The following is a 19,946-nucleotide window of genomic DNA, read 5'->3' as shown; positions in this document are numbered from 1 at the left end:
CTTCTTGGTTGCACAACTGAAAATGTGTGTTCATCTGCTAATAACCTGATTAAGCTGATCAACAAGGAAAAACCTCACACCATCACCACTGGACCAAACTGTTGTGACAGCAATTTATGTAACGAATACGACCCCACCATTCCTGGTAAATACACATTGACTTTAATTACTTCAACCTGATGTGTGCTTCCATCACTGTTCTGAGATAGATCAAACATGACTCGTGTCTGACAGTCAAATCTGGGTGGAAGTGTCCATCATTCATTGTGATCCAGTGGTAGAGAGGTGAACTGCAGACTGGAGGTCATGGTTCAAATCCCACTGTTGATAGTGAAGTTCAGAACAGATGATGGACCACCAACAAGAAACTGCGACAGTACATGTACTATGAATACAACCTGATACTTCTGACAGGGGCTCTTGTTTGGAAGGTATAAGGATTCTGTCTTCCAAAACTCATCAATCCACTCTTTCTTCCTATGATCACTTGAGGACAGAGATCACATCTGTATTCAGTAGAACGCATGAAGAATCAATCCAGAACTACTTTCCTTTGTTTCCTTCCGGTAGCAGGCAGATTGTTTTCATTCAGTTTGGTCAAACATATCTAAAACATCTCTGTCAGGAATATTCCGAGTGAAATCTTCAGGAGACAAAGTTGACAGAAATCAGACTGAGGGAACAGAAAAGATTCAAAAGGTATTTTTAAAAAATAACCTTGCTGCTGGAGAGATGAGTCAAAAAACAACCTTGATCTAAGGATGTCTGGCAGTTGTGGAAAATTTTCCTCCACAGGTCAGATTTTTATAGGTGAAGTATAAACAACATCTGTGTTTGGAAATGTGTGCATGTGCAGGCAGTGATTAGACAACTTTCAGTCCCTACTTTTTTCGTAGAGCAGGTCCTGAACCACCATCTGATCCTCAAATACTACACACTTTTCCTTATTGAAGTGCGACGAGCAAAGAACAAATGTCACTATGCAACTGTTTATGAGGGGCCAAATGAAGACGTCTCTTGATCAGTTGTTGTGGAGTATCAATTTTGGGATTTAATCTACCAAAGCTTGTATAATTTACATGATTGCTTCATTTTCAATCCTGATTACAGAAAATCAGTGTGTGACCTGTGCCGATCCCAGTGATCCCCTGTGTACCAATGTAGTAACTACAACATGTCCCGATGGAACCATGTGTGTCACATCTACCACCAGAGGTAATCACTTCCTCATGTCATCTGTCAAAGTCCATTGAAAATGAAGCCATTGGAAGTCCTGTGAGCTTTGAACAGTATTAATAACTTTGGTTTGTCCCGTTCAGACACTTCATCTGGGAATCCAAATATTCGAGTCTTCAAGGGCTGTGCCCCACCCTCTCAATGTCCAGCCACTGGTTCTAGGACATATTGGCTCAATGTGGGCTTTGCACAGATACAGAAAGTTGTCAGATGCTGTGACACAAACAACTGCAACCCAGAAACTCTTCCTAGTAAGTACAGAAAGATGAGCTGTAGATTGCAGTTCCATTGACTTTTGGGATCTAGGATCATGTTGGAACATTAACAAGTCCTCACTTTGTCAAGTACGAGCCTCTCATTTTCTGTTTCAGTACTTCCTCAACAACCAAATGGTCTGAGATGTAGGTTTTGCAACCCCGACACTAAGATATGTTCATTTGGAGTTCTGTGTCGAGGAAATGAGAACAGGTGCTTTGTTGCCAAAGGTGAGTCTTTCTATTCTGGAAATGACCAAATGAGATCTTTAAAACTTTTTCACTTAATCTGTCTAAGTTGTGGATGATTGAACTTTTGAGCTCATTAAATTCTTTTGGAGTATGAAGTTTCAGGGTTGAAATTCCTCAACATCTGTCTTGACAATGACTTTTCATTCAACCCACAGTGAGGAACTCAACAAGCGAGTATCCACTTCTTGGTTGCACAACTGAAAATGTGTGTTCATCTGCTAATAACCTGATTAAGCTGATCAACAAGGAAGAACCTCACACCATCACCACTGGACCAAACTGTTGTGACAGCAATTTATGTAACGAATACAACCCCACCATTCCTGGTAAATACTCATTGACTTTAATTACTTCAACCTGATGTGTGCTTCCATCACTGTTCTGAGATAGATCAAACATGACTCGTGTCTGACAGTCAAATCTGGGTGGAAGTGTCCATCATTCATTGTGATCCAGTGGTAGAGAGGTGAGCTGCAGACTGGAGGGTCATGGTTGAAATCCCACAGTAGATAGTGAATTGCAAAGCAGATGATTGTGCCGGAATGAGAAACTGAGACAATAAATGTAGCTTAAGATTTCCAGTCCTGGGAAATGGAGTCACATTCCATCCAAACAAGGTCCCTTGACTGGAGTTCAGATGCTCGTTAAAGGGGTAATTAATGGAAACAACAAGATTTTTAGCTTTAAATTTGGTGAGACTCTCTTCCTGTGATCAATTGAGAACATCGGTCACATGTGGATTAACTGGGAAACAGGAAGTACCCTTATGACAAAAACATTTTTTATTTGTTGGTGGAGACACGTTACTTTTTTCATCAAGGTAGAAGAATATATCTAAAATGTCCATAAAACTACACCAATCACAAGGAATTAAAAGAACGTACAAGGCCACAACGGGTCATTACTATGGCTTTTGAGCAAGGCCATGTGATCTTCAAGCACTACACACTTTTCCTTATTGAAGTGCGACGAGCAAAGAACAAATGTCACTATGCAACTGTTTATGAGGGGCCAAATGAAGACGTCTCTTGATCAGTTGTTGTGGAGTATCAATTTTGGGATTTAATCTACCAAAGCTTGTATAATTTACATGATTGCTTCATTTTCAATCCTGATTACAGAAAATCAGTGTGTGACCTGTGCCGATCCCAGTGACCCCCTGTGTACCAATGTAGTAACTACAACATGTCCCGATGGAACCATGTGTGTGACATCTACCACCAGAGGTAATCACTTCCTCATGTCATCTGTCAAAGTCCATTGAACATGAAGCCATTGGAAGTCCTGTGAGCTTTGAACAGTATTAACAACTTTGGTTTGTCCCGTTCAGACACTTCATCTGGGAATCCAAATATTCGAGTCTTCAAGGGCTGTGCCCCACCCTCTCAATGTCCAGCCACTGGTTCTAGGACATATTGGCTCAATGTGGGCTTTGCACAGATACAGAAAGTTGTCAGATGCTGTGACACAAACAACTGCAACCCAGAAACTCTTCCTAGTAAGTACAGAAAGATGAGCTGTAGATTGCAGTTCCATTGACTTTTGGGATGTAGGATCATGTTGGAACATTAACAAGTCCTCACTTTGTCAAGTACGAGCCTCTCATTTTCTGTTTCAGTAATTCCTCAACAACCAAATGGTCTGAGATGTAGGTTTTGCAACCCCGACACTAAGATATGTTCATTTGGAGTTCTGTGTCGAGGAAATGAGAACAGGTGCTTTGTTGCCAAAGGTGAGTCTTTCTATTCTGGAAATGACCAAATGAGATCTTTAAAACTTTTTCACTTAATCTGCCTAAGTTGTGGATGATTTAACTTTCGAGCTCATTAAATTCTTTTGGAGTATGAAGTTTCAGGATTGAAATTCCTCAACATCTGTCTTGACAATGACTTTTCATTCAACCCACAGTGAGGAACTCAACAAGCGAGTATCCACTTCTTGGTTGCACAACTGAAAATGTGTGTTCATCTGCTACTAACCTGATTAAGCTGATCAACAAGGAAGAACCTCACACCATCACCACTGGCCCAAACTGTTGTGACAGCAATTTATGTAACGAATACAACCCCACCATTCCTGGTAAATACACATTGACTTTAATTACTTCAACCTGATGTGTGCTTCCATCACTGTTCTGAGATAGATCAAACATGACTCGTGTCTGACAGTCAAATCTGGGTAGAAGTGTCCATCATTCATTGTGATCCAGTGGTAGAGAGGTGAACTGCAGGCTGGAGGGTCATGGTTCAAATCCCACTGTTGATAGTGAAGTTCAGAACAGATGATGGACCACCAACAAGAAACTGCGACAGTACATGTACTATGAATACAACCTGATACTTCTGACAGGGGCTCTTGTTTGGAAGGTATAAGGATTCTGTCCTCCAAAACTCATCAATCCACTCTTTCTTCCTATGATCACTTGAGGACAGAGATCACATCTGTATTCAGTAGAACGCATGAAGAATCAATCCAGAACTACTTTCCTTTGTTTCCTTCCGGTAGCAGGCAGATTGTTTTCATTCAGTTTGGTCAAACATATCTAAAACATCTCTGTCAGGAATATTCCGAGTGAAATCTTCAGGAGACAAAGTTGACAGAAATCAGACTGAGGGAACAGAAAAGATTCAAAAGGTATTTTTTAAAAAATAACCTTGCTGCTGGAGAGATGAGTCAAAAAACAACCTTGATCTAAGGCTGTCTGGCAGTTGTGGAAAATTTTCCTCCACAGGTCAGATTTCTATAGGTGAAGTATAAACAACATCTGTGTTTGGAAATGTGTGCATGTGCAGGCAGTGATTAGACAACTTTCAGTCCCTACTTTTTTCGTAGAGCAGGTCCTGAACCACCATCTGATCCTCAAATACTACACACTTTTCCTTATTGAAGTGCGACGAGCAAAGAACAAATGTCACTATGCAACTGTTTATGAGGGGCCAAATGAAGACGTCTCTTGATCAGTTGTTGTGGAGTATCAATTTTGGGATTTAATCTACCAAAGCTTGTATAATTTACATGATTGCTTCATTTTCAATCCTGATTACAGAAAATCAGTGTGTGACCTGTGCCGATCCCAGTGATCCCCTGTGTACCAATGTAGTAACTACAACATGTCCCGATGGAACCATGTGTGTCACATCTACTACCAGAGGTAATCACTTCCTCATGTCATCTGTCAAAGTCCATTGAACATGAAGCCATTGGAAGTCCTGTGAGCTTTGAACAGTATTAACAACTTTGGTTTGTCCTGTTCAGACACTTCATCTGGGAATCCAAATATTCGAGTCTTCAAGGGCTGTGCCCCACCCTCTCAATGTCCAGCCACTGGTTCTAGGACATATTCACTCAATGTGGGCTCTGCACAGATACAGAAAGTTGTCAGATGCTGTGACACAAACAACTGCAACCCAGAAACTCTTCCTAGTAAGTACAGAAAGATGAGCTGTAGATTTCAGTTCCATTGACTTTTGGGATCTAGAATCATGTTGGAACATTAACAAGTCCTCACTTTGTCAAGTACGAGCCTCTCATTTTCTGTTTCAGTACTTCCTCAACAACCAAATGGTCTGAGATGTAGGTTTTGCATCCCCGACACTGAGATATGTTCATTTGGAGTTCAGTGTCGAGGAAATGAGAATAGGTGCTTTGTTGCCAAAGGTGAGTCTTTCTATTCTGGAAATGACCAAATGAGATCTTTAAAACTTTTTCACTTAATCTGTCTAAGTTGTGGATGATTGAACTTTCGAGCTCATTAAATTCTTTTGGAGTATGAAGTTTCAGGATTGAAATTCCTCAACATCTGTCTTGACAATGACTTTTCATTCAACCCACAGTGAGGAACTCAACAAGCGAGTATCCACTTCTTGGTTGCACAACTGAAAATGTGTGTTCATCTGCTAATAACCTGATTAAGCTGATCAACAAGGAAGAACCTCACATCATCACCACTGGCCCAAACTGTTGTGACAGCAATTTATGTAACGAATACAACCCCACCATTCCTGGTAAATACACATTGACTTTAATTACTTCAACCTGATGTGTGCTTCCATCACTGTTCTGAGATAGATCAAACATGACTCGTGTCTGACAGTCAAATCTGGGTGGAAGTGTCCATCATTCATTGTGATCCAGTGGTAGAGAGGTGAGCTGCAGACTGGAGGGTCATGGTTTTAATCCCACTGTTGATGGTGAAGTTCAGAACAGATGATGGACCACCAACAAGAAACTGCGACAGTACATGTACTATGAATACAACCTGATACTTCTGACAGGGGCTCTTGTTTGGAAGGTATAAGGATTCTGTCCTCCAAAACTCATCAATCCACTCTTTCTTCCTATGATCACTTGAGGACAGAGATCACATCTGTATTCAGTAGAACGCATGAAGAATCAATCCAGAACTACTTTCCTTTGTTTCCTTCCGGTAGCAGGCAGATTGTTTTCATTCAGTTTGGTCAAACATATCTAAAACATCCTTGTCAGGAATATTCCGAGTGAAATCTTCAGGAGACAAAGTTGACAGAAATCAGACTGAGGGAACAGAAAAGATTCAAAAGGTATTTTTAAAAAATAACTTTGTTGCTGGAGAGATGAGTCAAAAAACAACCTTGAACTAAGGCTGTCTGGCATTTTTGGAAAATTTTCCTCCCCAGGTCAGATTTTTATAGGTGAAGTATAAACAACATCTGTGTTTGGAAATGTGTGCATGTGCAGGCAGTGATTAGACAACTTTCAGTCCCTACTTTTTCTGTAGACCAGGTCCTGAACCACCATCTGATCCTCAAGCACTACACACTTTTCCTCATTGAAGTGCGACGAGCAAAGAACAAATGTCACTATGCAACTGTTTATGAGGGGCCTAATGAAGACGTCTCTTGATCAGTTGTTGTGGAGTATCAATTTTGGGATTTAATCTACCAAAGCTTGTATAATTTACATGATTGCTTCATTTTCAATCCTGATTACAGAAAATCAGTGTGTGACCTGTGCCGATCCCAGTGACCCCCTGTGTACCAATGTAGTAACTACAACATGTCCCGATGGAACCATGTGTGTGACATCTACCACCAGAGGTAATCACTTCCTCATGTCATCTGTCAAAGTCCATTGAACATGAAGCCATTGGAAGTCCTGTGAGCTTTGAACAGTATTAATAACTTTGGTTTGTCCCGTTCAGACACTTCATCTGGGAATCCAAATATTCGAGTCTTCAAGGGCTGTGCCCCACCCTCTCAATGTCCAGCCACTGGTTCTAGGACATATTGGCTCAATGTGGGCTTTGCACAGATACAGAAAGTTGTCAGATGCTGTGACACAAACAACTGCAACCCAGAAACTCTTCCTAGTAAGTACAGAAAGATGAGCTCTAGATTGCAGTTCCATTGACTTTTGGGATCTAGGATCATGTTGGAACATTAACAAGTCCTCACTTTGTCAAGTACGAGCCTCTCATTTTCTGTTTCAGTACTTCCTCAACAACCAAATGGTCTGAGATGTAGGTTTTGCAACCCCGACACTAAGATATGTTCATTTGGAGTTCTGTGTCGAGGAAATGAGAACAGGTGCTTTGTTGCCAAAGGTGAGTCTTTCTATTCTGGAAATGACCAAATGAGATCTTTAAAACTTTTTCACTTAATCTGTCTAAGTTGTGGATGATTGAACTTTCGAGCTCATTAAATTCTTTTGGAGTATGAAGTTTCAGGATTGAAATTCCTCAACATCTGTCTTGACAATGACTTTTCATTCAACCCACAGTGAGGAACTCAACAAGCGAGTATCCACTTCTTGGTTGCACAACTGAAAATGTGTGTTCATCTGCTAATAACCTGATTAAGCTGATCAACAAGGAAGAACCTCACACCATCACCACTGGACCAAACTGTTGTGACAGCAATTTATGTAACGAATACAACCCCACCATTCCTGGTAAATACACATTGACTTTAATTACTTCAACCTGATGTGTGCTTCCATCACTGTTCTGAGATAGATCAAACATGACTCGTGTCTGACAGTAAAATCTGGGTGGAAGTGTCCATCATTCATTGTGATCCAGTGGTAGAGAGGTGAGCTGCAGACTGGAGGGTCATGGTTGAAATCCCACAGTAGATAGTGAATTGCAAAGCAGATGATTGTGCCGGAATGAGAAACTGAGACAATAAATGTAGCTTAAGATTTCCAGTCCTGGGAAATGGAGTCACATTCCATGCAAACAAGGTCCCTTGACTGGAGTTCAGATGCTCGTTAAAGGGGTAATTAATGGAAACAACAAGATTTTTAGCTTTAAATTTGGTGAGACTCTCTTCCTGTGATCAATTGAGAACATCGGTCACATGTGGATTAACTGGGAAACAGGAAGTACCCTTATGACAAAAACATTTTTTATTTGTTGGTGGAGACACGTTACTTTTTTCATCAAGGTAGAAGAATATATCTAAAATGTCCATAAAACTACACCAATCACAAGGAATTAAAAGAACGTACAAGGCCACAACGGGTCATTACTATGGCTTTTGAGCAAGGCCATGTGATCTTCAAGCACTACACACTTTTCCTTATTGAAGTGCGACGAGCAAAGAACAAATGTCACTATGCAACTGTTTATGAGGGGCCAAATGAAGACGTCTCTTGATCAGTTGTTGTGGAGTATCAATTTTGGGATTTAATCTACCAAAGCTTGTATAATTTACATGATTGCTTCATTTTCAATCCTGATTACAGAAAATCAGTGTGTGACCTGTGCCGATCCCAGTGACCCCCTGTGTACCAATGTAGTAACTACAACATGTCCCGATGGAACCATGTGTGTCACATCTACCACCAGAGGTAATCACTTCCTCATGTCATCTGTCAAAGTCCATTGAACATGAAGCCATTGGAAGTCCTGTGAGCTTTGAACAGTATTAACAACTTTGGTTTGTCCCGTTCAGACACTTCATCTGGGAATCCAAATATTCGAGTCTTCAAGGGCTGTGCCCCACCCTCTCAATGTCCAGCCACTGGTTCTAGGACATATTGGCTCAATGTGGGCTTTGCACAGATACAGAAAGTTGTCAGATGCTGTGACACAAACAACTGCAACCCAGAAACTCTTCCTAGTAAGTACAGAAAGATGAGCTGTAGATTGCAGTTCCATTGACTTTTGGGATGTAGGATCATGTTGGAACATTAACAAGTCCTCACTTTGTCAAGTACGAGCCTCTCATTTTCTGTTTCAGTAATTCCTCAACAACCAAATGGTCTGAGATGTAGGTTTTGCAACCCCGACACTAAGATATGTTCATTTGGAGTTCTGTGTCGAGGAAATGAGAACAGGTGCTTTGTTGCCAAAGGTGAGTCTTTCTATTCTGGAAATGACCAAATGAGATCTTTAAAACTTTTTCACTTAATCTGCCTAAGTTGTGGATGATTTAACTTTCGAGCTCATTAAATTCTTTTTGAGTATGAAGTTTCAGGATTGAAATTCCTCAACATCTGTCTTGACAATGACTTTTCATTCAACCCACAGTGAGGAACTCAACAAGCGAGTATCCACTTCTTGGTTGCACAACTGAAAATGTGTGTTCATCTGCTACTAACCTGATTAAGCTGATCAACAAGGAAGAACCTCACATCATCACCACTGGACCAAACTGTTGTGACAGCAATTTATGTAACGAATACAACCCCACCATTCCTGGTAAATACTCATTGACTTTAATTACTTCAACCTGATGTGTGCTTCCATCACTGTTCTGAGATAGATCAAACATGACTCGTGTCTGACAGTCAAATCTGGGTAGAAGTGTCCATCATTCATTGTGATCCAGTGGTAGAGAGGTGAGCTGCAGACTGGAGGGTCATGGTTGAAATCCCACAGTAGATAGTGAATTGCAAAGCAGATGATTGTGCCGGAATGAGAAACTGAGACAATAAATGTAGCTTAAGATTTCCAGTCCTGGGAAATGGAGTCACATTCCATGCAAACAAGGTCCCTTGACTGGAGTTCAGATGCTCGTTAAAGGGGTAATTAATGGAAACAACAAGATTTTTAGCTTTAAATTTGGTGAGACTCTCTTCCTGTGATCAATTGAGAACATCGGTCACATGTGGATTAACTGGGAAACAGGAAGTACCCTTATGACAAAAACATTTTTTATTTGTTGGTGGAGACACGTTACTTTTTTCATCAAGGTAGAAGAATATATCTAAAATGTCCATAAAACTACACCAATCACAAGGAATTAAAAGAACGTACAAGGCCACAACGGGTCATTACTATGGCTTTTGAGCAAGGCCATGTGATCTTCAAGCACTACACACTTTTCCTTATTGAAGTGCGACGAGCAAAGAACAAATGTCACTATGCAACTGTTTATGAGGGGCCTAATGAAGACGTCTCTTGATCAGTTGTTGTGGAGTATCAATTTTGGGATTTAATCTACCAAAGCTTGTATAATTTACATGATTGCTTCATTTTCAATCCTGATTACAGAAAATCAGTGTGTGATCTGTGCCGATCCCAGTGATCCCCTGTGTACCAATGTAGTAACTACAACATGTCCCGATGGAACCATGTGTGTCACATCCACTACCAGAGGTAATCACTTCCTCATGTCATCTGTCAAAGTCCATTGAACATGAAGCCATTGGAAGTCCTGTGAGCTTTGAACAGTATTAACAACTTTGGTTTGTCCCGTTCAGACACTTCATCTGGGAATCCAAATATTCGAGTCTTCAAGGGCTGTGCCCCACCCTCTCAATGTCCAGCCACTGGTTCTAGGACATATTCACTCAATGTGGGCTCTGCACAGATACAGAAAGTTGTCAGATGCTGTGACACAAACAACTGCAACCCAGAAACTCTTCCTAGTAAGTACAGAAAGATGAGCTGTAGATTTCAGTTCCATTGACTTTTGGGATCTAGGATCATGTTGGAACATTAACAAGTCCTCACTTTGTCAAGTACGAGCCTCTCATTTTCTGTTTCAGTACTTCCTCAACAACCAAATGGTCTGAGATGTAGGTTTTGCAACCCCGACGCTAAGATATGTTCATTTGGAGTTCTGTGTCGAGGAAATGAGAACAGGTGCTTTGTTGCCAAAGGTGAGTCTTTCTATTCTGGAAATGACCAAATGAGATCTTTAAAACTTTTTCACTTAATCTGTCTAAATTGTGGATGATTGAACTTTCGAGCTCATTAAATTCTTTTGGAGTATGAAGTTTCAGGGTTGAAATTCCTCAACGTCTGTCTTGACAATTACTTTTCATTCAACCCACAGTGAGGAACTCAACAAGCGAGTATCCACTTCTTGGTTGCACAACTGAAAATGTGTGTTCATCTGCTAATAACCTGATTAAGCTGATCAACAAGGAAGAACCTCACATCATCACCACTGGCCCAAACTGTTGTGACAGCAATTCATGTAACATATACCCTGTTGGACCTGGTAAATAGAAACTGAATTTATTTCAACTTCATCATGATCTGTGCTCTTTTCACTGTTCTTCGGTAGATCAATCATGACTTGTGTCTGACAGTAAAATCTGGGTAGAAGTGTCCATCATTCATTGTGATCAAGTGGTAAAGAGGTGGGCTTGAGATTGGAGGGTCATGGTTGAAATCCCACAGTAGATAGTGAATTGCAAAGCAGATGATAGTGCCGGAATGAGAAACTGAGACAATAAATGTAGCTTAAGATTTCCAGTCCTGGGAAATGGAGTCACATTCCATGCAAACAAGGTCCCTTGACTGGAGTTCAGATGCTCGTTAAAGGGGTAATTAATGGAAACAACAAGATTTTTAGCTTTAAATTTGGTGAGACTCTCTTCCTGTGATCAATTAAGATCATCGGTCACATGTGGATTAACTGGGAAACAGGAAGTACCCTTATGACAAAAACATTTTTTATTTGTTGGTGGAGACACGTTACTTTTTTCATCAAGGTAGAAGAATATATCTAAAATGTCCATAAAACTACACCAATCACAAGGAATTAAAAGAACGTACAAGGCCACAACGGGTCATTACTATGGCTTTTGAGCAAGGCCATGTGATCTTCAAGCACTACACACTTTTCCTTATTGAAGTGCGACGAGCAAAGAACAAATGTCACTATGCAACTGTTTATGAGGGGCCAAATGAAGACGTCTCTTGATCAGTTGTTGTGGAGTATCAATTTTGGGATTTAATCTACCAAAGCTTGTATAATTTACATGATTGCTTCATTTTCAATCCTGATTACAGAAAATCAGTGTGTGACCTGTGCCGATCCCAGTGACCCCCTGTGTACCAATGTAGTAACTACAACATGTCCCGATGGAACCATGTGTGTCACATCTACTACCAGAGGTAATCACTTCCTCATGTCATCTGTCAAAGTCCATTGAACATGAAGCCATTGGAAGTCCTGTGAGCTTTTAACAGTATTAACAACTTTGGTTTGTCCCGTTCAGACACTTCATCTGGGAATCCAAATATTCGAGTCTTCAAGGGCTGTGCCCCACCCTCTCAATGTCCAGCCACTGGTTCTAGGACATATTCACTCAATGTGGGCTCTGCACAGATACAGACAGTTGTCAGATGCTGTGACACAAACAACTGCAACCCAGAAACTCTTCCTAGTAAGTACAGAAAGATGAGCTGTAGATTGCAGTTCCATTGACTTTTGGGATCTAGGATCATGTTGGAACATTAACAAGTCCTCACTTTGTCAAGTACGAGCCTCTCATTTTCTGTTTCAGTAATTCCTCAACAACCAAATGGTCTGAGATGTAGGTTTTGCAACCCCGACACTAAGATATGTTCATTTGGGGTTCAGTGTCGAGGAAATGAGAACAGGTGCTTTGTTGCCAAAGGTGAGTCTTTCTATTCTGGAAATGACCAAATGAGATCTTTAAAACGTTTTCACTTAATCTGTCTAAGTTGTGGATGATTGAACTTTCGAGCTCATTAAATTCTTTTGGAGTATGAAGTTTCAGGGTTGAAATTCCTCAACGTTTGTCCTGACAATGACTTTTCATTCAAACCACAGTGAGGAACTCAACAAGCGAGTATCCACTTCTTGGTTGCACAACTGAAAATGTGTGTTCATCTGCTACTAACCTGATTAAGCTGATCAACAAGGAAGAACCTCACACCATCACCACTGGACCAAACTGTTGTGACAGCAATTTATGTAACGAATACGACCCCACCATTCCTGGTAAATACACATTGACTTTAATTACTTCAACCTGATGTGTGCTTCCATCGCTGTTCTGAGATAGATCAAACATGACTCGTGTCTGACAGTCAAATCTGGGTGGAAGTGTCCATCATTCATTGTGATCCAGTGGTAGAGAGGTGAGCTGCAGACTGGAGGGTCATGGTTCAAATCCCACTGTTGATGGTGAAGTTCAGAACAGATGATGGACCACCAACAAGAAACTGAGCCAGTAAATGTACTTTGAATAGAACCTGTTACTTCTGACAGGGGCTCTTGTTTGGAAGGTATAAGGATTCTGTCCTCCAAAACTCATCAATCCACTCTTTCTTCCTATGACCACTTGAGGACAGAGATCACATCTGTATTCAGTAGAACGCATGAAGAATCAATCCAGAACTACTTTCCTTCTGGTAGCATGCAGATTGTTTTCTTTCAGTTCGTTAAATATATCTAAACTGTCTTCAATAGTGTACAAGTGCACATGAATTACCACTCCAAAAGAGGTCCCTACTGTTTCCGTAGACCAGGTCCTGAACCACTGTCTGATCCTCAAGGACTGCACACTGTTCCTTTTTGATGTGCACCGAGCAAAGATCACATGTCACTATGCAACTGTTAATGAGGAGACAAATGAAGACTTTTCTTGGTTTATTTTTCTGGAGTGCTTCAATTATTTGATTTACAGGATTAACTGGTTCACCAGGATTTCCGTTCTTCATTGTTCTTCAATCTCTTCCTCCCGTGATGATTAAAACACTAAACCTTTATAATTCAATAATCTGTGGCTGAGAAGATCGGAACAGTGCCAGACCATCATTACTCAACTTTCTGAAGGCCTTCAACCATTTTTTTCTTTCTTTTTCAGACCTTAAATGTCTGACCTGTAAAGATTCGACAGATCCACAGTGTTCTACCGTAGAATCCGTGACTTGTTCCTCAGGACAGCTGTGTGCTACTTCCTCCATTCAAGGTCATTGGTTGTTCTTATCAACTCAGCCTTCAAGTTGCATTAAAGTATGTCTCTTTTGAAGTTCTGAGCAGTTTCTATCAGCACTGACATTCTTTTATTTGGAATCCATAGCCACTTTCTCTGGAGTTCCACCGAAAGAGATTTACAAGGGCTGTGCTTCATCTTCTAAATGTCCAGCCCCAGGCTTTTGGACATATTCAGTTAACACCGGTTCTTCCAAGTCAGTTGCATCTGTCAGATGCTGTGACAAAAATAACTGCAACGCTGATACTCTGCCTGGTAAGTTCATTTGAAGTTCATGACTAATTCTTGAAATAAATACATAATTCTATTGAGAAGCTGCTGTGTTTTCTGACTCAGACCATTCTGTATTCTTGTCTCAGAACCACTTCCCCAGACAGTAAATGGTCTGATTTGTTTTGCTTGTTCTCCTGGCGATACTGTTTGCAATATTGTGAGATGTCGAGGCCCGGAGAACCGATGCTTCAGGGCAACAGGTGAGTTTTTTTTATTGTTGTGAAGCTCTATAGATAGCATCTCTTGAACAGTTCAGTTCAAGAATTCAAGTAAACTCGATAAGGACCTTTAAGTCTTTACCTCCAAGTTGCCCAAATATTGTAATATTCAAAACCACAGTATTTAGGGCCTGCTTACGCAGTAACGATTTCAAGTGAAAACAGAAAACTTTCGTACCATTTTGGATATCCCTTTACATAACAACGGTGCTCAAAGTCACTGAAATGCAATTTTTTCGAATTGACTTCCAAAGTGGAACTTTGGAAGGATCCAGGTCCTTGGAGATGGCGGAAACTCTGCACCTGGTCTTTGGTCCTGGTCACCTCAGCTGTAGTAACTAGTAGTTGTGCACATGCTCAGTAGCTGGACATTCAGAACAATATTTCCTCCATGGTGTCATGACTCCCAGTCCTTATTCTCCTGGGACTTCATGACATCATCATTAAATTCAGGTTTGGTGAAGCAGGGAGAGAACTAAAACATGCAGGACACCAGCCCTCCAGGACCGAGTTTGTACACCCCTGCACTAGAACGTCTACGTAATGTTTACAGACCATTGTTCTCCGCTGCATGTGTGTGTGGTTTCATTACAAAAACAAATAGTGCCAACTAGTGGACCAACATGAAAACTGCATCGTTTTCACTGTTTATGCTGTTGCCATGGAAATGGACATCGTTTTGAAAATGTTTTTGCAGAAATGCAAAACCTTTTAGAAGCAAAAATGCAAAAATTATGCGTTTTCACTTGAAATATCGTTTAAACATAAAATTTTGGGAAACAAAAATGCAAAAACGATACGTTTCCACTTGAAGAGTTGTCGTGTAAATGGGCCTTAAACCTGAGGTAAAGTCTGATCAAAGTCAAAGTTTGATTCAAGTTTGTTTAAAGTCAAAGACAATGAGTTCACGCTTGGATTCATCCTCAGTGAGAACTCCATCCGGCACAACTCAACTTTCTGGCTGCACATCTGCAAACGTGTGTGAATCTCGTGGACGGCTCAGCGCCTTTCTGTACCTGGACTCCAGTAGCGTGGTCAGCGATCAGCCCGTCTGCTGCAACAGCAGCTTCTGTAACAGCCTGCCACCCCAGACGACTCCACCACCTAATTGTCCACAGACACATTTGTGCCCAACAAGACCTCCTTGCCCAGTGCGACCAGCTCCTCCACCCAAACAGCTGCTGAGACAACTCCAGTCACTGGTGAATCAACTTCAAGAGCTGCTGAGACGACTCCAGAATCTGCTGCAGCGTCTTCAGAACTTCCTCCAGAATATACTGGACAAGATCAAGGACATGCAGTCTGTGGTGAACCGACTGCAAAACATCGTGAGGCGACTGCAAAACTTTGTGGACCGTTTACAAAGGGAGCTGAATCAACTCAAGGAAATTGTGTTAAAACTGCAGAAACCTGGACGTCAGTGCCGCTGCTGGTGAACTGACTCCCCCTGCTGATTCTGTACGGCTTTGATCACATTATTGAGCATTTCTTAGATCATTTCCTTCTTTTAATCATTATTCATCCTTTCCTTTGTGACTTGGCTTTTGAGCCTGACTCCAGTGAATCATGTATTAATATAATCACATCTTGTCCGTTTCAATGACTTCACTTATTGATTTTAATTGATTTCAAACTTCTCCGATCTCTCATGTTTTCCTCAATGATTTAATAAAACAACCTCTTATCGCAAACTAACATATTGTGGGATCTATCTTTTTGAAGACTTACTTTCGCTACCTGCCCATTGTGAAAAAACACGGTATTTCCAGACGAGGGTCACCACGTTTCACAGTAAAGGAGAACCTGCAGAACCAGACAGAGTAGGTGACTTTCTGCAGAACCAGACTCAGGTGGAGAACCTGTAGAACCAGATTTAATTCATTTCAATTCAACTTTATTTATACAGCACCAAATACAACTCAGTCATTTCTAGGACCTTTTAACAGAGAGAAACGCAACAATCAAGTCCACATGAGCAGAAGACTGTGGAAAGGAAAAACTCCCTCTAAAGGGAAGAAACCATTGCAGAACCAGACTCTGAGAAGGAGGCTTTCTACTGGCCAGTTGGTGAGAGGATAGAGGATAGGAAAGGATAAAGGCCCCTTCATGCTCCCAAAGTACACAAGGCCCCTTCATGCTACCAAAGTACACGAGTGACTATGCTCCACGTTTCTCGACTCGCGGCAGCACGCGTTTCGCAAATGCGCATTGGTCCACGTATCCCCGTCGTCAAGGATGCGGAGTTTGAAAATGGCGACCATGCATGAACGACAAGACGTACAGCTCCTGTCTTTGTTGTATTTGGCCGAGGAGGAGGATAAGAAATGAAGATGGTATGATGGGCAACTGCTTAACGTCAATAGAGCAAGGGATGAAGAGCTCAGCACGCTGGTCCAGGAAATGAGGAGCATCGACTTGGACAAGCATCAGCTATATTTCTACATCTCGCTTCAAAGTTTGACGACCTGGTGCATCGCATCGCTCCTCATATCCGCCACAAAAAAACACACCAGTAGGTGTGAATGAAAGGTTTGCTGTGACTTTGTGCTTTTTATCGACTGGATCGTTGTGGCAAAGTATAGCTGCAAGTTGTCGATTGAGCAGCAGCACTGTTGCAACCATTATACCGGAGGTGTGTCGAGCCCTGCAGCCGGAGTTTGTTGCTTTCCCGTCGCCAGAACAGTGGGTGGAAATAGCACAGGATTTCTGGAGAATTTAGAACTTTCTGTGTTTGGGTGCCACTGATGGCAATCATATCCGAATAAGAGCTCCTCCAAGGTCCGGTAGTGACTATTTTAACTACAAACGGACCCACTCCATTGTGCTGATGGCGACCTGTGATGCCTCAAAAATATTACCGCCTCACGATGGTGGACGTCGGGGCGTACAGTCGTGAAAGTGATTGTGGCATTTTCCAAGACAGTCAGTTTGGCTCGACAATCATTGATGGAAAACTGCCGATATCACCTGCCAACCTGCGGGCACAGATGTCATCAACCCACATGCCTTCTTTCTTTTAAATCAGGACTTAAAACATTGCTATATGCACAGGCTTTTGAAATAAAAAATAGATTTTACTTCATTATTCAACTTATCCTAATAAATGTCTTACCATATTTATTATTCTTTTCCTTACCCCTGACCTAAATCCAACAGGAAGTCCGCAATTTGCCTTTCAAAATAAGATTTGCCAACGCCAGCTACTCTGAGAGCGAATATCTATCAACTTCAAAAACCTATTAAATGACACAGGAGACTCTCCTCCTCAATAATCCTGAATATCATTTTCAGTCGTCAAATGGTTTTGTTTTTATTAGCTGTCAAAATGTGTCGGGTGGGTGGGGGGGGTGGGTGTATCTATCAAGATCGGGGGGAGAATCATGGGGCGGGAAAGTGGGGGGTGGGTTATGACGCTCCTGGGGGTGGAGAGTTGACTGTCCTCCGACCGGGGCCTATTCTGCCCTTCAGGGGCGTGGCGGCTGGGGCCATCTCTGCTCTGCCTGGTTGGGGGGGGTGGCGGTGGGGGGGGGACTCTCGGCACACTCAGCCCGGGGGCCCCGCTCCGGCCTTTTCTCGGCTTGGCGCCTTGGGTCGGGGCCTGGGGCCCTGTGCCCTTTATCCTTCTCCCGTGGGCTCCTCTTGCCTGGGGGGGTCCTCTCTGGATTCTCTATCTGGTGCTTTCTGGGCGGGGGCGTGGCTCTCTGGGGTGGTTCGCTGGGGCCTCCCCGGGCCTTGGGGGCTGCCGTCCGCAGGGGTGGCGATGTCCGGGCCCGATGGCCTCGGGCCCCGGGGTGTCGCTACGGGCCCCCCCACAACAGTTCTGGCCACACCCAGTGGACAAACCACACACACACACACACACACACACACACACACACACACACACACACACACACACACACACACACACACAGACACACAGACACACACACACACACACACACACTTCCACTCCTCATGAAAGGTGCTTCTGAAGTTGCTTGTTCTCTGTCATCATTTGCTCAAACTCTCAAAATCATGTTCCTCTTTTGTTGTTGCTTCTTTGTTAATTCATGTTCCTGCTTCACGTTACTGTCTAGATAGAGCTGCTCAGGCTGGTTAATCTAAGAAATCATCTTACTGTCTAGACAGAGCTGCTCAGGCTGGTTTATCTAAGAAATCATTTTACTGTCTAGATAGAGCTGCTCGGGCTGGTTTAATCTAATAACAGTTGTAAAGTATTTGGATCAATGTGATAACTGCAAATAATATATGTAGCACGACAAGGGTATTGTATGTTATCCCCTCCCACCTCCCCTCAACTTCTCTTCTCTTCTCTTCTCTCTCTCTTTGAGCGTTTCCCCCCCGGTCGTGTACATCAGCCATACCAACTTCTAATTAAGGCAGCAACAGGAGGAGACTCCAGGTCTCTTCCTGTTCAAGAGCAAAAACTGTTCTGACTCCGAAGGCTCTCAATCACTTCATATTGTTTGCCCAAGCTGCCGAACAGGACAAGGGCAAGAAAAAAATATACATACATAAAATTCTCAACACCGAATCCCGCCTACTCGCCCCAGTTTAAAGCTATCTCCTCTGAGGGCAAATATCGTATTGCCTTCAAAAAACTATGAAATGATAGCGGAGACTCTCCTGCTCAATAATTCTGTTCAACTTTTTGACTAGTCCAGCTGTTTTTTTTTTAATTAGCCATCAAAGTTCTGAACGCTGGATGCCGCTTTCTCCTCCATGCAGCTTTGAGCACAGATTTCACCTACCAAACATGTTCAAATGTTGATGAAACTACTCCAATATGTAGCTACAGGTCTTGTGCAGACTGATGAGCTCAACACAACGATCTCAGGGTGGGGCCAAAAATACTGAGAGCGATGAGAAGAATGACAGTGACGAGTCTGAAGGTGAAGGCGAAGACTGGCGCACGAACTTAAACGCTGACTTTGGGAGAGACGAGTTGGAGTTTAGACAGTTGAGAATCGGCGAAAAGAAAAGGACTGAAATGTTTGGTATAAAAAGGGCCTTGGAGAGACTGGCCAGGGACCCCACTTTGAACACAATTCGAACACGGGATGGCCATGAGGGGATGGCCATGGGGGGAGGAGGAGGGGGAGGGGTAGGTGATGTGATGTGGTGTGATGTCCTTTATTTATCTCACATGTGGAGAAATTTGCAGTGGTACAACAGGATAGTAAAGAGAAAGAAGTACACATAGCAGAAACTAAAAAAGCAGATAAAATTACAATATGATAAAAATATGCACACGGTGCCTATAAGTGTGGACATGTACAGAACATGGGGGTGGATGTACTGCACATAGTAAATACATTTTTATAGATTATTGCACCACTTCTTGCCCAGTTGGAGTGGAGTGATATTGTCCGGTGGTGGTGTGCAGTGGTCTACTGGGAGCAGGCTTGGTTGAAGAGTCTGACTGCAGCAGGGAGGAAGGACCGGCGGAGTCTCTCCTTCAGACACCGCGGGTGGAGAAGCCTGTCACTGACGGAGCTGCCCAGTGATGTGACGGTACCATGTAGGG

The 19,946-nt window shown here is 42.3% G+C and overlaps 1 protein-coding gene across 1 annotated transcript; it reads left to right on the top strand.

The window, feature by feature from the left end:
* Positions 1-3,366: 3,366 nt before the first annotated feature.
* LOC308116160 (uncharacterized protein) lies at positions 3,367-16,111 on the top strand. The gene is made up of 26 exons (XM_080474181.1): positions 3,367-3,474; positions 3,651-3,821; positions 4,789-4,893; positions 4,998-5,165; positions 5,286-5,399; positions 5,576-5,746; positions 6,713-6,817; positions 6,922-7,089; positions 7,210-7,323; positions 7,500-7,670; positions 8,466-8,570; positions 8,675-8,842; positions 8,963-9,076; positions 9,253-9,423; positions 10,219-10,323; positions 10,428-10,595; positions 10,716-10,829; positions 11,006-11,173; positions 11,971-12,075; positions 12,180-12,347; positions 12,468-12,581; positions 12,758-12,928; positions 13,797-13,901; positions 14,013-14,180; positions 14,285-14,398; positions 15,344-16,111. Exons 3-26 carry the CDS (start codon positions 4,869-4,871, stop codon positions 15,850-15,852), a joined length of 3,603 nt encoding a protein of 1,200 aa, XP_080330307.1. The 5' UTR covers positions 3,367-3,474; positions 3,651-3,821; positions 4,789-4,868; the 3' UTR covers positions 15,853-16,111.
* The last annotated feature ends 3,835 nt before the right edge of the window (positions 16,112-19,946 follow it).

This window comes from Lipophrys pholis, assembly GCF_963383615.2.
Source record: "Lipophrys pholis genome assembly, chromosome: 10".
NCBI classification, from domain to species: domain Eukaryota; kingdom Metazoa; phylum Chordata; class Actinopteri; order Blenniiformes; family Blenniidae; genus Lipophrys; species Lipophrys pholis.
The sequence above is the reverse complement of the archived record's forward strand: the minus strand, read 5'-3'. Positions and strand labels throughout refer to the sequence as shown.

What these genes read in the sequence shown, in the direction of transcription:
- LOC308116160 (XM_080474181.1), top strand. Translation starts at nt 4,869, where the DNA reads ATGTGTGTCACATCTACTACCAGAG. An exon ending in CAGGTGCTTTGTTGCCAAAG is followed by an intron (nt 7,324 to 7,499) that starts GTGAGTCTTTCT and finishes TTCAACCCACAG; the next exon opens with TGAGGAACTCAACAAGCGAG. An exon ending in CAGGTGCTTTGTTGCCAAAG is followed by an intron (nt 10,830 to 11,005) that starts GTGAGTCTTTCT and finishes TTCAACCCACAG; the next exon opens with TGAGGAACTCAACAAGCGAG.